Source organism: Dermacentor silvarum, chromosome 9 (genome assembly GCF_013339745.2).
Source record: "Dermacentor silvarum isolate Dsil-2018 chromosome 9, BIME_Dsil_1.4, whole genome shotgun sequence".
NCBI classification, from domain to species: Eukaryota; Metazoa; Arthropoda; class Arachnida; order Ixodida; family Ixodidae; genus Dermacentor; species Dermacentor silvarum.
The window spans coordinates 147,893,999-147,909,934 of NC_051162.1; the positions used below are offsets into that span (position 1 = coordinate 147,893,999).

The following is a 15,936-nucleotide window of genomic DNA, read 5'->3' on the forward strand; positions in this document are numbered from 1 at the left end:
ATAGGATATCAGTTCGCCGGGTTTTCTTTACGGAGGGCCAGTAACCTAACTGTGGCTTAATCAAATGAAGCTTATTACTTGTTTCTGCGTCCCACAAGCGTTACCAGTGGCTTCGCAGTTTATTTCGCAAGAAAGGTTTCAAATTTGTTGCAGGAACAGCAGCTGTAGGGTTAATAACGGGTGATGTGACTGATCTGGCCATTTGGTCGGCAAGAACATTGCCCTCGATGCCTCTATGCCCAGGCACCCAGCATATAATGACATGCTGGTTAGTTGCGTATGCTCTACAAAGAACAGAATAGAACTCAATGAGAACAGGGTTTTTCTGTTTACAGGATGACTTCGAGGCTTTTACGACGCTTTGGGAGTCTGTAAATATAATGGTTTTTTGAAGTTTTGATTTCTTACATGCTTTACGGCTGATAATATTGCGTAGGCCTCAGCCGTATAGATACTTGTTTCTGGGTGGAGTACGCCGGATTCCGAGAAGGACGGACCGACGGCTGCATAAGATATTCCGGCATGTGATTTAGAAGCGTCTGTGTAAAATTCTGTGCACGAGTACTTGGACTGTAATTCTAGAAAATGCATGCGGATTTCGACCTCTGAAGCGTGCTTTGTAACCTCCACAAATGATATATCACATGCTACTACCTGCCACTCCCAAGGTGGTAACAGCTTGGCTGAAATCATTAAGCGACGTTCGAGGAGTGGGATATCCATTTCTTCGCTAAGCTCCCTGACACGCAGTGAAAAAGGCTGTCTTACAGAGGGGTGATTAAGAAAAAGTGTAGCACACGCATTATCGTTAACAGTATTAAAACACTGATGCTGATGATCAGAGTGGACTTTAAGGAAATATGTAAGGCTGGTGTGTGTTCTCTGCAGGTGGAGTGACCATTCATTTGATTCGACGCATAAACTTTCAATGGGGCTTGTTCTGAATGCGCCAGTGGGCAGGCGGATACCTAGATGGTGGACGGGATCCAGCATGTTCAGCGCACTAGGGGCGGCAGAGTGATATACCGCGCTACCATAATCCAATCGTGATGAAATGAGACTCTTGTAAAGATTCATTAAACACTTCCTGTCGCTACGCCAGGATGTGTGAGATAAAATTTTCAGTAAGTTCATTGCTTTTAGACATTTCACCTTGAGATATTTTATATGCGGAATGAAAGTAAGTTTAGAATCAAGTATGATGCCTAGGAACTTGTGCTCTTTGTTCACAGGTATTTGTTGTCCATACATTTCGATAGTGGGATCTGGAACAAGCCCTTTCTTCCTGGTGAAAAGAACACAAGAACTTTTGTGGGGGTTCACTTTGAATCCGTTTTCGTCTGCCCACTTGGACACTTTGTTCAAGCCCTGTTGTACCTGTCTCTCACACACTGTAAGGTTGCAGGATTTGAAACCTATTTGTATGTCGTCTACGTAGACGGAATAAAAAAATAACTGGCGGTAATGAATCAGGAAGCGTGTTCATCTTCACGATAAACAGTGTGCAGCTGAGCACACCTCCTTGGGGTACACCAGTTTCCTGTATAAATTGACGTGACAGTACGTTGCCGATTTTCACACGGAAGGTACGGTTAGACAAATAGCTTTCTATTGTGTTTAGCATATTTCCACGGATGCCCATTCCCGACAAGTCTCGCAAAATTCCGTAACGCCAAGTTGTGTCGTACGCCTTTTCCATATGGAGGAATATCGACAAGAAAAACTGTTTATGTACAAATGCGTCACGTATATGTCTTTCAATGCGCACAAGATGGTCAGTTGTGGACCGCCTTTCTCTGAAGCCACACTGATAGGGATCAATCATATTGTTCAGTTCAAGGAAATGTTTAAGTCGGCGATTAATCATTTTTTCAAAAAGTTTACACAGGCAACTTGTGAGCGCTATCGGGCGGTAAATTGCCGCAGAAGAAAGGTCTTGCCGCAGAAGAAGAAACTGGAATAACAATAGCTTCCTTCCATGAGGATGGCAGAGATCCGGCAGCCCAGATAGAGTTGAAAAGTCCCAGAAGTGTCATCTGTGTGTCAGTGTGTAAGTTTTTAATCATGTCATGCATGATTTTGTCAGGTCCCGGTGCAGAGCTGCTGCATACGCTCAAGGCAGCTCTCAGCTTGGCTATATTAAATGGACGGTTGTATTGTTCATTAGGTCTGCATTTGCGATCCAGTGACTTAAGTTCTGCTATTTGTTTATATTTAAGTAATGATGTTGAGTAACGTATGGAGCTTGAAATACGCTCGAAGTGTTCGCCCAGAGTGTTGTCTTCCAAGGTATTCCCATGGTCGTCAACTAAAGGTAATGGGTGAATTTGCTGCCCCTTTAGCTTTCTTAGGCCATTCCATACTTTACTCTCTTGGGTATAGGATGTTATGCTAGAGAGAAACCTCTTCCAGTTAGCCCTCCTTGCCTGTCGCCGCGTACGCCTTCCCTGTGATCTTACCAGTTTAAATTCGATAACATTTTCCCCAGTCGGGGCGCGACGCAATGCGCCCCACGCTTTGTTCTGTTTCTTTCGTGCCAGTCTGCACTCCTCATTCCACCAGGGAACCCGTCTTTTACATGAGAGGCCTTTTGTTTGTGGAATGAATTTTCAGCTGCGTGGAGTATAAAACCAGTAAAATATGCTACTGCGTCGTCAATACTAAAATCGTTGATAAAATCTGGTGATAAGTAGGTTGACACTTTAAAACCTTTCCAGTCAGCTGATTTTATTTTCCAACGGGGGGCGTGGGGAGGACTGTCATGCTCCTCTAGCAGAGTCAGTGTCACAGGAAAGTGGTACGTCGCTCCCGAATAGATCTTTAACGACATTCCATTCCATATAGGGAAGAAGGGTAGCAGAGCCAATCGCTAAATCTATGGAAGAAAATGAATTATGGTAGATGTTGTAATATGTGGGCTCTTTTTGTTAAACAGACATGCACCAGAGGTTATTAGAAAGTTCTCTATAAGCCGACCCTGGCGTCACACCGGGAGTCTCCCCACAAAGTGCTGTGAGCATTAAAATCACCGGCAATAATGTATGGTTCCGGGAGCTGGTCAGTTAGCATATAAAATTCCGTTTTGCTGAGTTTGTAGTCTGGCGGTATGTAGATAGAACAGATGGTTACCAACTTGTTGAAGAGTATCGCTCGCACGGACACCGCCTCAAGTGGTGTCTGAAGAGAGAGATTCTGGCAAGCAACAGATTTATCCACAATTATTGCTACACCTCCAGAGGAGGCAACAGCAACGTCACGGTCTTTACGGAAGATAGCATATTGTCTGAGGAAGTTTGTTTGTGTGGGTTTTAGATGTGTCCTGAACACACAGCACTTTTGGGTTATTTTTTAAGAAGTTCCCTAATATCGTCGAGGTTGTGGAGAAGTCCTCTCACATTCCACTGTAAAATTTGTGTGTCCATTTTGAATGTGTTTTGTGCTGTGCGTTCAAGAATACAAAGTTAGCTCACGGGCCTTTCCAGGAGCCGTGACACGAGATTTTCTTTTTTGGAGCGGTCGATGGAATCGCGCCGCTCCTTAGGCGCTGGCTGCGCCCTCACGCTTGGTGTTGTGTCCATCTCCTCTTGCGAGGCGCTGGACACGCGCTCTTGCGAGCGGTTAGTTTGACGTGAAGGCCTCGTCTCGAGGGACGAGACCTTGGAGGCCACCAGCCCGGAGGTCGATGGCCCCTTGTTCTGAGATGGCGGAGCAGCGCTAGCTGCAGCCGCCGAGGGGGCGGATGGCGTCACCGCCGGCCCACTACGCGTGTGCCAGACAGCCGCCGGGAGCCGTTGTGTGGCGCTGCCCCCTGACGCGCCACTTCGGCAAAGCTGGTTTTTGGCAGGTGCAATACCGCCTGCGTGCCTCCTGAAAGTTATGTTTCCTTTACTTTAATAGTTCTATTTCCTTTTCTTTTTTCCAGGTTGGGCACGACCGCGAGTAGGCGGCGTGCTCCCCATCACAGTTAACACAAGTAGAGAGCTTTCACAAACGGCAGGAGGAGTTCAGAAGCACTGCATTTTGCACAAGTTTGGCGGCCTCGACAGTTCTGTGAACTATGGCCGAACCGCTGGCATTTAAACATCGTAGAGGATTTGGCACGTATGGCCTAACACGAAGCTTGATGTATCCGGCCTCGATGTTTCGGGCAGCACACTCGAGTTAAAAGTAAGTATCAGATGCTTTGTCTGGATTTCCTTGCCGTCGCGCCTCATCTTGATCCGTTTAACATTGATTACGTTCTGGTCACTGAAGCCCCCAGGAGTTCAGCTTCACTCAGCTGCAACAGATCATCATCTGATACAACGCCACGGGTGGTATTCATGGTACGGTGCGGGGTTACTGTTAATTGAGCTTCTCCAAATGCCACTAGGTTGGGTAGTATCTCGTATTGTTTCATATCATGGAGCTCCAAGAGGAGATCCCCGCTTGCCATCCTGGATGCTTTATAGCCTGGTCCAAAATATCAGTCAGAGTCTTTGACACAAGGAAAGGTGAGATTGTTCGTACTGATTTGTCTGTTTTTTCTGAGTGGATCACATGAAATCGGGGAAAGTTCTGTGTTTGACGTCCAAAAAACTGGAAAACATCTTCGGTGCGCCCTCGTTTCAGACGGCGATCAGTGAGTGGGGGGAAAGAACTTGCCATAAGTATAGGTGAATGTTCGGCAGCAGCGCCAGCCACCCACCATGGAGCCCAACTAGGGGACGCTGCAATACCTGGAAAAGATTGGTCCTGCAAACGCCAGCTGTACGCCACTACTATAACCAAATATGGAATATCCAAGGTTGGCTACCCACACAAGGTTAACCCTAGCTGCCTGGGAAAACGGAAGTAAAAGGAAGTGAAAAGAAGACAGGATAGATTGAAAGTGAGAGAGAAAGACGAAGATTTAAGAGGAGGACAGGAAAAGGCAACTGCCGATTTCCCCTGGGTGGGTCAGCCAGGGGTGCGTCTATGTGAAGCAGAGGCCGAAGAGGTGTGTTGCCTCCGCCGGGGGCCTTAAAGGTCCAAAACACCCGGCATCGGCTCAACCCCCAGGATCCCCCTTCCCCAGACACGGCTAAGCCGCGCACGGCTACACGCGGGAGGGTCCAACCCCCATGTGCTCGGGTACGTGGTGCGAGCTACTGGACCTTATCAACGACTTCTCTGGCTGTTTCTCTACCGAGTCTAAAGTACGGCGCACCTCCGTTACGAAGCATCGCATTCCTACGGACGAGTCAACGCCCCGTTCGTCAGCATCCTTACCGCGTTGCGCCTACGGAAAGGGAGGTGATAAAGCGCCAGGTTCAAGAAATGTTAGATGATGACGTGATTCAGCCGTCCATAAGTCCATGGGCGTCACCCGTCGTTTTAGTCAAAAAGAAGACACACTACGCTTCTGCGTAGACTACAGACGGCTTAACAGTGTCACCAAACGCGACGTTTATCCTCTGCCACGGATCGATGACGCTCTGGACCGTCTACGCCACGCCCATTTTTCACCTCGTTGGATCTTAAGTCTGGGTACTGGCAGATCGAAGTAGATGAGCGTGACCGCGAAAAAACGGCATTTGTGACTCCTGATGGATTTATGAATTTAAAGTCCTCCCATTCGGCCTGTGTTCCGCACCTGCCACATTTCAGCGGATGATGGACACTGTTCTCTCTGGACTGAAATGGCAGACGTGCTTAGTCTACTTAGACGACGTTGTGGTGTTTTCCAGAACGTTTGATGAACATCTCGAACGACTCAAGAATGTACTCCTCGCAATCAGCAAAGCAAATCTGACTATCAAGCCTGAGAAATGTCATTTTGGCTTTCAGGAGCTAAAGTTTCTCGGACACGTAGTCAGCCCCCGCGGTGTTCGGCCAGACCCCGAGAAGCTAGCTGCCGTCGCTGAGTTCCCGCGTCCAACAGACAAGAAGGCAGTTCAGCGATTCTTAGGTCTCTGCGCCTACTACCGTCGTTTTGTCGAGGGGTTTTCAAGGATCGCCGAACCATTAACGAGACTCACACGCCAAGATGTACCCTTCGAGTGGACGGAAGAACAACAGGAAGCCTTTACAGAATTGCGGAAGCGACTGCAAACAGCCCCGTACTCGCGCATTTCGACGACAAGGCTGACACAGAAATCCACACAGACGCCAGCAACGTGGGGCTCGGTGCTATACTCGTTCAGTGGCAAGACGGCGCCGAACGAGTACTAGCCTATGCGAGCCGCAGCCTCACAAAGGCAGAGGTCAACTATTCCACTACTGAAAAGGAGTGTCTAGCTGTCGTTTGGGCCATCGGCAAGTTCCGACCCTACCTTTACGGCCGCCCTTTTCGCGTAATAAGTGACCACCACTCACTGTGTTGGCTTGCGAGTCTTAGGGACCCTTCAGGCCGCCTCGCTCGTTGGAGCCTCCGCCTTCAGGAGTACGACGTAACAGTGGTATATCGATCCGGACAGAAGCACGGCGACGCTGACTGCCTCTCACGTGCACCTATACCTTGGAAGCCCTGTGACGTAGAGCAAGATTTTCCGTTTCTCGGTGTAGGTGACACTGTCGAGATGGCTGACCTCCAACGTGCAGACAGTACATTGCTTCCCTCATTAGATACCTTCAGGGAGCCAGACGTTGTTGTCCCACGACCAAGTCACGCAGTCTGACTTCTTACTGGCCTTCGGAACGACGTGCTCTACAAGAAGAACTCCGAAAACAGCCAAGAAACGTTCCTTCTTGTCGTCCCGGTTTCGCTGCGCGAAGAAGTACTGCAGCGTGTTATGACGACCCGTGTGCCGGACACTTAGGCTTCGCCAGGACGTTAGCGCGCATACGTCAAAACTGGCCTCAACTATTCTCGTCCGTTCAGCGCTACGTGAGAAGCTGCCGTGATTGTCAATGGCGCAAGGTTCCACCTTTGAAACCTGCTGGTCTTCTGCAACCCCTGACCCTCCTCCAGCACCGTTTCAACAGGTGGGAATGGACCTCCTCGGTCCGTTCCTACGTCGTCCACAGGAAACAAATGATAGTCGTCGCAACGGACTACCTAACGAGGTACGCAGAAGCCAAAGCTGTGCCCCGCGGAACTGCTACAGAAGTCGCGAGTGTTTTTTGTCCATGAAATCGTACTGCGTCATGGGGCCCCTTCAATCTTAATAACCGATCGAGGAACTGCGTTTCCTGCTGACTTAATGCAAGAGATCGTACGCTGACCCACAACCAATCATCGGAAAACCACGGCCTATCACCCACAAACTAATGGACTAACCGAGCGCCTCAACGCAACTATGGCCGATATGATCTCCATTACGTTACGTGAGCACAAGTCATGGGACCAAATTTTACCATACGTGACATTTGCATACAATACGGCGTGCAGAAACCACCCGATTCACACCATTTGAACTGGGTTATGGACGCTGCGTAACAACACCTTTAGACGCCATGCTCCCGGTAGACAACGGAACAACAAGAAGTGACAACGCTGACGACATCATCCAGAAAGCCGAAGAAGCTCGACAGCTTGCTCGCAACCGCATCCGCACCAGCAGAGTACCGACGCCCGCCGTTACAACAGTGGCCGAAGGCACATCCAGTACGAACCCGGCGACTATGTTTGGTGGTGGACACCCGTCCGTCCATCAGGGGCTGTCAGGAAAATTACTGCGCCGATACTTTGGCCCGTACAAGATCGTCAGGCGACTCCAGCGACGTGAACTACGAGGTCGTACCCTCAGAGCACCATATGAGCTCGAGCCGACCGGCGAGCACGAGCCGAGATTGTGCACGTAGTACGTATGAAGCCAGTACTACGCCCGCGAAGAAGTGCCCCTCTGATCAACTCTCTCCCACGCTCTCTGTCGCCCTTTACCCTCTCAACCGGCGACCGGGACGGTCGCTTTTCACGTGGGGTAATGACGCGAAGTAAGCTGCCCACTACAGGCACCGATCGTGATAAGTCAGCTGCCCACTACAGGCACAAGATCGCCAGAGAGAAGACGACGAAGGGCGCAGGTGTGCGCGCGTTCTCTTGAGTGTCGGCCATCATAAAAGAAGGCTGTTCTCTTTCGGCAAGCTCGTTATAATTATCTTCGTGACAATATTACCATGCTTATCTTTCAGTGCCATACATCGTGCCTTGTCCTATGCCAAGCTTCTTCTTACTGTTTCATGCTGCCCCCATATTTTACGGCTTCCTCAATCTTCCCCACGTTATCAATTTCGAATACCCCTTGCTTTCTCCTGGTTGATGAGTTTTGACAGCAAGCGAATTCTATCTGATCTCTTCAGTTGGACATTTTCATGTTTTGTCATTTCTTTATTAGGTACTTTGTTTCTTGGAGAGAGCTTACCTACTGTCTGCCTTGGTGCCTTACCTCCCACTTCTATTGCTGCTTCCGAGATCAACCTAGTTACGCTTTCATTCATCACCTCTATGTTGTCTTTATCTTCCTTTTCTAAAGCTGCACATTTGTTTGCGAGCACCAGCCTGAATTGGTCTGCTTTTACCCTTACTGCCTCTAGGCTGGCCTGCTTCCTCTTGAATAATTTCACTCTTTCTCTCGTCAAACTGAGAGAAATCCTAGACCTCGCTAACCTATGGTCACTGCACTACCTACATAAACATTCTACATCGTGCACTATGCTAGGAGTATGAAATCTATTTCATTCCTGTTTCTCTATTAGGACTTTTCCAGGTCCACTTCCTGTTGCTGCGCTTCCGAAGAAGGTATTCATTATTCGGAGCCTATTCGTTTCCGCGAATTCGACTAACATCTCTCCTCTTGCATTCCTAGAATCGATGCCGTAGTTGCCAACTGCTTGCTCACCAACCTATTTTTTCCCACTTTTGCATTGAAGTCACCCATGACTTCAGTGCACGGAGTTTACAACGTTCTGATTGCTAATTCAACATCTTCATAAAAACGGTCTATTTCTTCATCATCGTGACTAGAGTTTGGGGCGTAGGCTTGTACTACCTTCATTTTGTACCTCCTATTCAGCTTATTACGACGAATGCTACCCTCTCATCAATGCTGTGGAGCTCATGAATGTTGCCCGCTATGTTGTTATGGACTAGAAATCCTACCCGGATTCTCTCTTATCTGAAATCCTCTGTAGCAGAGGACGTGGCCGTTAGTCAGCACTGTGTAAGCCTCACCAGTTCTTCTAACCTCATTAAGACCAATAATATCCCATGCAATACGATAATTTTTAATATTCTGTTTAATGGCGCTAGTTGTCACTGATGAGAGGGTGCGCGTGTGAACGTTGCCAGGGTAGAGTTTGTCCATTGGCGGCCTGTCCGGCCCGGAGATTCTTAGTACCCTCTGCGCGTAGCAGGTCTGACCGCCACCTTGGTCAGGTGCTCCGCAGCACTGGGGACTGAGGGCCAGTGGGTGATTGTCGGAGTCAGAGGGAGAGTTGTGGCCGAATACTGCACCAGGGAGGCCAATTCTATTTCTGGGGAGAGGGACTGATGAAGCTCAGTGGGCCTTCCTAGTTTGGTTCAACCTGAATATATAGCCCACTAGCCTCGGCAATATGTATTTTTTTTTGCCGCGGTGTCAGGCACCACTCCATGCCTGAAAATGTAGTGAGACTGGAGCAGGATTCGAACTTACGGCCTTGAGATTTGAGGCGGGTATTCTACCTCTGTCCACGCCACCATATGCAACTTAACATATGCGCTTTCAATATGCAACTCTTACTGCAAGCATATTGGTCTCAGGCATATTAATCGTTTTCTTATCACCCTCCCGCGGAGAGCTCCGTCCGGTGGAAGTTGTAGAGCATCAATTAGGTGGGTACATAGGGCTTGAGTCGGGCAACGTGAACAAAATCGCTGCTTACGTCGGAAGGCATTGAAGACGCGCCGCTGGTGCAATCTTGTACCCACGTCTGAGAGTTGGCGCAATATTTGTACGGACCAGAGAACGCGATAGGAGTTTTCGGACCATCCGACACGATGCGAAGGTGTCCAGAGGTGCATAAAGCACAAGGAAAAAATGGGATTCTCTGTGCCGACGGTCTAATGGAACTTTGGGAACTTTGCGAGGCCATAAGGCAATGACGAGCGATTTGTCGGGATTTGGCAGCCAGGCAATAGTATCACGGGCGTATGCGGTTGGCGTCTGTAATTCGTAGGGAAGACGTGTCCATGGGTAATGCACCATCGCACCAAAACAAAAGGTTAAAGCGGTGAAAATGCGGTGGTGTCGTGATGAGACCAATTATAAGCAAAGCTGGTGCTGGCAGACAACGCCCCAGTCACGGTGATCGTCGCAAACGTACATGGCAAGCATTTCAGTTAGTGTGTGGTTGAGGCGTTCGGAGAGGCCATTCGTTTGAGGGTGGAAACTGGCGAGGGGCACCGTGGCGTAGGATTACAAAGTAAGCAGAAAGTAGGCGACATCTCTCGCGCAGTTGGTTGGAATTGCTCGCGTGTTGGCATATCTTGTCGCATATGTTGCCACTGTAATTCAACTGTTCCTCTGGTAGAAATAGGAAAAATAGGCGAAGCCTACACGGCAGTCCTACACGACAAAATGGCTTCGTGGGGACGCCAATAGGTTGAAGGAAACCACCAGGAGGCAATTACGGCGTCTTCCGGCACTGAATCAGATTGCGAGCAGCGATATAACGGTACAGAGCGATAAATTCCGTCAGAATAGCGGCGTCTCACGCGGGATGTATAGGACCGAGTTACACCTATGGTCTCCAGCAGTAGAATCATCATCTCGCGGCATCCATCTTCATCGGCCACCTTATTTATGGGCGCGAGGTGAATGTGCATGCGCAGTGTGCTCGTTCCCTGTGCTGCGGCTACGAGGTTAGAAAAAGAGAAGAAGAAGAAAAAATAGTTTCTTCTGCTCCTGCCATCGTCCTGAACTGTCTTTAGCTCACCGACTCCCGCATTTTTATAATAGACCTAACCTCGGTCCATATAGTCGTGTAGCTATGGAGCACGGCGACTCGGAGGTGCCTGGAAAAAGTAGCAGCAGCTCGGGAACATCAGGGTGGACGATGCGACGATATAAAGTCCCCATGTAGCGTGTACATCGGAGGGAAGAGTCCCTGGGCGAAGGAGTTGGGTTAGTGACGTCATCAGGGTGCGAATGGACTCAGATCGCAGGCGTCGCGTTCGGTGTCCCCGATATAGAGCAAGTCGGAAACAGACAGATTGCAGATGTCCGATTCAGTATCTGTAACGTCGGGTGGATCCACAAGAGACGGGACAGGCAGTCAGCGTCTGATGCAGGCGTCCAGATTTACACACGATGGAGAAGTTACTGCAGACATAAGGCCCAACGAACGAGGCGTCTGTTGGACCCTTCAACGAGGAGAGCCAACAAAAAGCGTTGTGATCAGTTATGATGCAGAAACTGCAAGCGAACAGGTATGGTCGAAATTTCGCGACCGCTCATACGAGCGCTAGACATTAACGTTCAGTGATGTAATTTCATTCGGGCGCAGAAATAAGGCGGCTGGCGTAAGCGATGACGCAGTCTTGACGCCGTTAACGCTGACTGAGCACGGCGCCGATGCCGTCTATCGCGTCTGTGCGGACTTCAGTGAGAGCCGAGGGGTTAAATGAGACAGAATCGCGCGAGGTTGTTAGCCGCTCAGTAACGGTAGAGGAGGCTTGCGCGTGCTGTGGTCCCCGAGAAAAAGGCGCATCCTTGGCGAGATGTCGCGTGAGCGGACGAGCGATATCGGTAAATCTTTTAACAAAGCGATGGAAATACGAACATAATCCCATAAAAAATTCGGACATCTATTCCTGAACAGTAAATAGGAAAATTGCGCACAGCGCGAACTTTCTCCGGGTCAGGTTGTATTCCCGCAACGTTTACGAGATGTCAATCACAGTAATTTCGCGGCGGACAAAATGGCCTTCGATGAGTTGAGCTGAAGGCCATCACCGCGAAAGACAGACAGGGCAGTGGCAGTAGCGAGGTGCTTAGGTGACTCTTAAAGGTCGGTGAAAGCACAATAACATCGTCAAGATAACAAGACATGACCATTTCAAGCGGCGCAGAAGAGAGTCCATCATGTGCTCGAATGCAGCTGGAACATGGCATAAAGCAAGGGCATGACCTTGAATTGGTAAAGACCATCTGGTGCAGTGAAGGCGGTTTTCACACAGTCCATCATTTAAGCAAATCTGCCAGTAGCCGACAGAGGTCAATTGACGAAAAAATTTGTGATCCGTGAGGACAATCAAGGGATGATCTATGCGAGGCAGCGGCTACACTCCTTTATTTTGTTGTCTTGTTAAGGTAATGTAGTCAACGCAGAAGCGCCAAGAGTTGTCTTTTTCTTTACTAAGACAACGGGGATGCCCACGAACTGCTCCAAGGTCAATAATGTCCTTGTCCATCATCTTGTCGACATCTTTAAGTACATGATGACCCGCTCCGCTGCGAGGAGACGCGATAAGTTCGCCTGTGCATGGGGCTGGCATAACCGGTGCTGATGCGATGGGTGACTAGAGATGTGTGCCCTAGAGGGGCCGTCATCCAGGTAAAAAAATCTCTATAAGAAGTGAGAAGGCGACAAGAGCTTTTGTTTGCCAGAAGGAAGATCAGGAGCAACATTTTACAAATGCCTCAGTCGGCGAAGACGACGAAGAGCAGATGGCAGGGGCCGCTGAGGCTGGGGAGGGTTTCAGGGTTCAAGGAAGAAACTGGAATTCTTGGAAAGGCGGGATTTGCGCCATGGCAATGCCGTGGGTATACATGCGTGACAATGCAAAATTAAGGATGGGTAGGCAAGTACAATTCTCGAGGATTCGGATTATCGTGTTCGGGAGCGCAATAATAGGCGTCAGAATCATGTCAGTGATCGGTAATACGATGTGTACTCGCCATCCGGAACGGAAGGGCAAGTGGTCACGAGGAAATTTGGTAGCTGTCTATAGAGACAGATGGGTGAACTCTGTAAAACATAAGCGGTGCGGTGTAATAGAAGTGGCGTCGGTACTATCCACCCAGCTTCTGCGGCACATACAATACCTTTCACGTGCCAGACTGAGGCGCCATCTATGATGTAGCGTACCCGGTTTGTACGCTCAAGCGTACGTGCCCGTCTGTCAAATCGGCAAAATTATGTTCGTCGCTGCGAAGGAAACCAGCGCCGCAGGAAGAAGGCACCGGGATGTGGCGAAGAATCAGGAGGAAAGCGGAAAGGAAGCGCGCTGTCTTCTATCACGCGCAAGTCACAGGGGGGAGGGAGAGAGGGGGGCGTTCTACACCGGCGGCTGCTACGTATCGTCCGGCCGCGCGCAGGCGCCCGAGCTCTATCTGAAAGCGATCTGCGATGCGGACAGTCTAGGCGTACGGAAGGCTGATAGGGCTCGTGTGTGCTATAGCACCCATACGTTTGCTTGTCACCCGCGTTCACGAAGTTAAACACTACTGTAAAATTTTAGATGGGAAGCAGCTTATGGTCGGGGCTATGTCACTCCCTAGCTCCTCCATCCATCCGCCGTGCGGCGTCCACACCCCTGCTGCGCATGTGCATCCTCCTCTCATTGTCTCATCTCTCCTCTCGGCATTCCTCTTCTCCTCTCCGACAACTCTCTCTCTCGGATTGCGCAACGAATGGCAGCACCTGCGGCTCCGCGCGCGATAATGCGAAGCAGCTTAGGTTAGAGGCGCGACGGTAGGCGCCCGAGAGGCACCGGCAACAGTCCCGACACCGCGCGCGTTCGGTGCGAACGCGGGCAAAACGCCGACGGCGTCGACAACAGTTCTGCGCGTTGCTGGTGCTGCTGCATGTCCAAGTTTAACAGCCGATAAAACTACCTTGAGTCGACCCATGGCTGCTTCGCATACTACTCAGGTTTCCCCTACGGGAAGATGGTGTAATATTTTTTAAATGACGTTTGACATTTCCTGATGGCATTACTTTCAATCAACGAAGTGGAGCAAATCTGAAATTGAACAAGTATCTGGTTTGAAATAAGTGAATCGCTGAAGTGAGATTAACTGATTGCGCATATGAGTAAGGAGGCCCCTGAATTTATTTTACAGCGACTTCATTGACTACCCTCCGGGTTTAATTGCTGCTGCTTCGACTGCTGCTACTGGCGGCTCTCAGTTGCTGGGTCGGCTGGTATCTGGGAGAATATTTTTTGTGGATTTAGACACGAAATATTGTGACGGAGCGTCAAATAGGTGGAAGTGAAGCACTGATATAAACAGACTATATACAGAGATGTCCAAGATGGCTGAACGCGCCGCAACGTCCTGCCGATCGTGTCTTCTTCGTTAGTTGAAGGAGGTGGCTCGGAACATCTAACTCCCCGGCGAGATGAACGCCGTCTCGGCGCAGTCTAATTACACGAGGAGGAAGCGTTGGAAAAAGAACGGCTTCACACGGGATACGTGTACGACGTCACGAGATGGCAGGGTAGATGGGTAAGAACTGTCCCGTGGCGCGATCTTACAGTTATGTCACTGAGTTGCCGTAAACCTTGTGAGGTCCCGTGTAGCGCGACGAAAGCTTTCGGACAGTCTACACAATGAGATGGAATCCAGAGAAGTACAAGGGTTCACGGTGAAGAGCACTGGTGTCGGTGGCCGAGGTCATAGCGATCCTTTTGAAATAATTGCAAGTCGGATAGTCTCTCATGAGCGATCCGACGTGCCAGGGGCTCACGCGGCCGCATCGCGGGCACACTCTGTGTGCTATGTTGTACACAAGCAGGTAGAGAAGGTAGGTGTGGTCGAAAGGCAATTGTGGATGGTGGCCAAACATAGGTTTGTAGGCAAAGAATGGCAGTGTCGTGACGGATAAGTTGTGCGCGAACGTGACGTGTATGGCAAAGTGCTGTCCAAGTCCCGATGGTCGTCAGATAGTACATCACCAGCATATAGGTAAAGGTGCGGTGAGCCTCTTCGTGAGCCCGTGGTCTGCGGGTGGCATTCAGTAGTGAGCGTGTGCCCCACAGAACAGGCACGAAGGAGGTCATCGACAACTTTGGACAAGAAGCAGCGGCCTCGGTCTGTGAGAAAATGCCAAGGGCCCATGATGAAGGATAACATCATGAAGTAGGAAATCGGCGACTTCAGTGGCGCGAAACTAGTCTGCAAAGCTCGCGTGATGGCAAACTGAGTAGTGTAGTCGGTGGCACTGCGATCCACTTGTTCCTGAAGTAGATGTAGGGGATGGTCCGAGGAGGTCGATACTGATGAGGTAAATGGCTCTTGTGTATGTCAATAGGCTGCAGAAGGCCTGCAGGCAAGCCGAGGGCCGTTTACGTCGCGTCAAAGGTCCCACGCAGCAACGTAGCATCGAAACAGATCGGTGCAGACCAAGCCAGAAACACGGCGCCACACGTGGTAGTAGTGCGGGATACTCCAAGATAGCCAGCGGTTGGGGCATCGTGGAGTTCTTTGAGAAACGTAGCGCGAAGTTTCCTGGAGAGAACAAGCAAAAGCTCGGGCCGTCGGCAGTGGTACTACCACGGTAAAGAATATCACCGTGTGAAACTCAACCCGAAGGAGCAATGGGTCCGGCTGACGAGAATGGAGGCGGCCGATTATAGATCGTAACGTGTCGTCGCTTTTCTGTTCAGCGGGGATGTGGCCAGATCTGTAATAGTCATGACGAAGTCACGATATCACGCTCGGCGGTGTCGAGAGGGTCGATAAGGTAGCGTGACTAAAAGTCAGCATTTTGGTGCATCCTGCAGGTCTTGTACAGAACGTCAAAGGTTGTACTCCTGTAGCCGTAAAGCCAGTAGGACGAAGCTTCCAGTAGGATCCTTGAGTGACTAGAGCCAGCAACGGGCGTGGTGTTCCGTGACGACGGAAATCGTGCGCCCATATAAGGGCAGAATTTTGCCACAGCCCAGACTAAAGCGAGGCATTCGCACCTCTCGAATTAGTTCGTCCGTTAGACGCTCGACGACGTGGAGAAGGTGGTTGGCGCAAGCAAATGACACACGTTCGCCTG

The 15,936-nt window shown here is 50.0% G+C and overlaps 1 protein-coding gene across 1 annotated transcript in view; it reads right to left on the reverse strand.

Moving 5' to 3' along the window:
* Window positions 1-15,936, reverse strand: part of LOC119463972 (anoctamin-4) — a 142,748-nt gene that overhangs the window by 40,047 nt on the left and 86,765 nt on the right. The window contains exon 26 of the mRNA XM_049655446.1: window positions 15,113-15,213. Within this exon, the coding sequence (XP_049511403.1) occupies window positions 15,113-15,213 (101 nt within the window). The remainder of the gene's footprint in view (window positions 1-15,112; window positions 15,214-15,936) is intronic.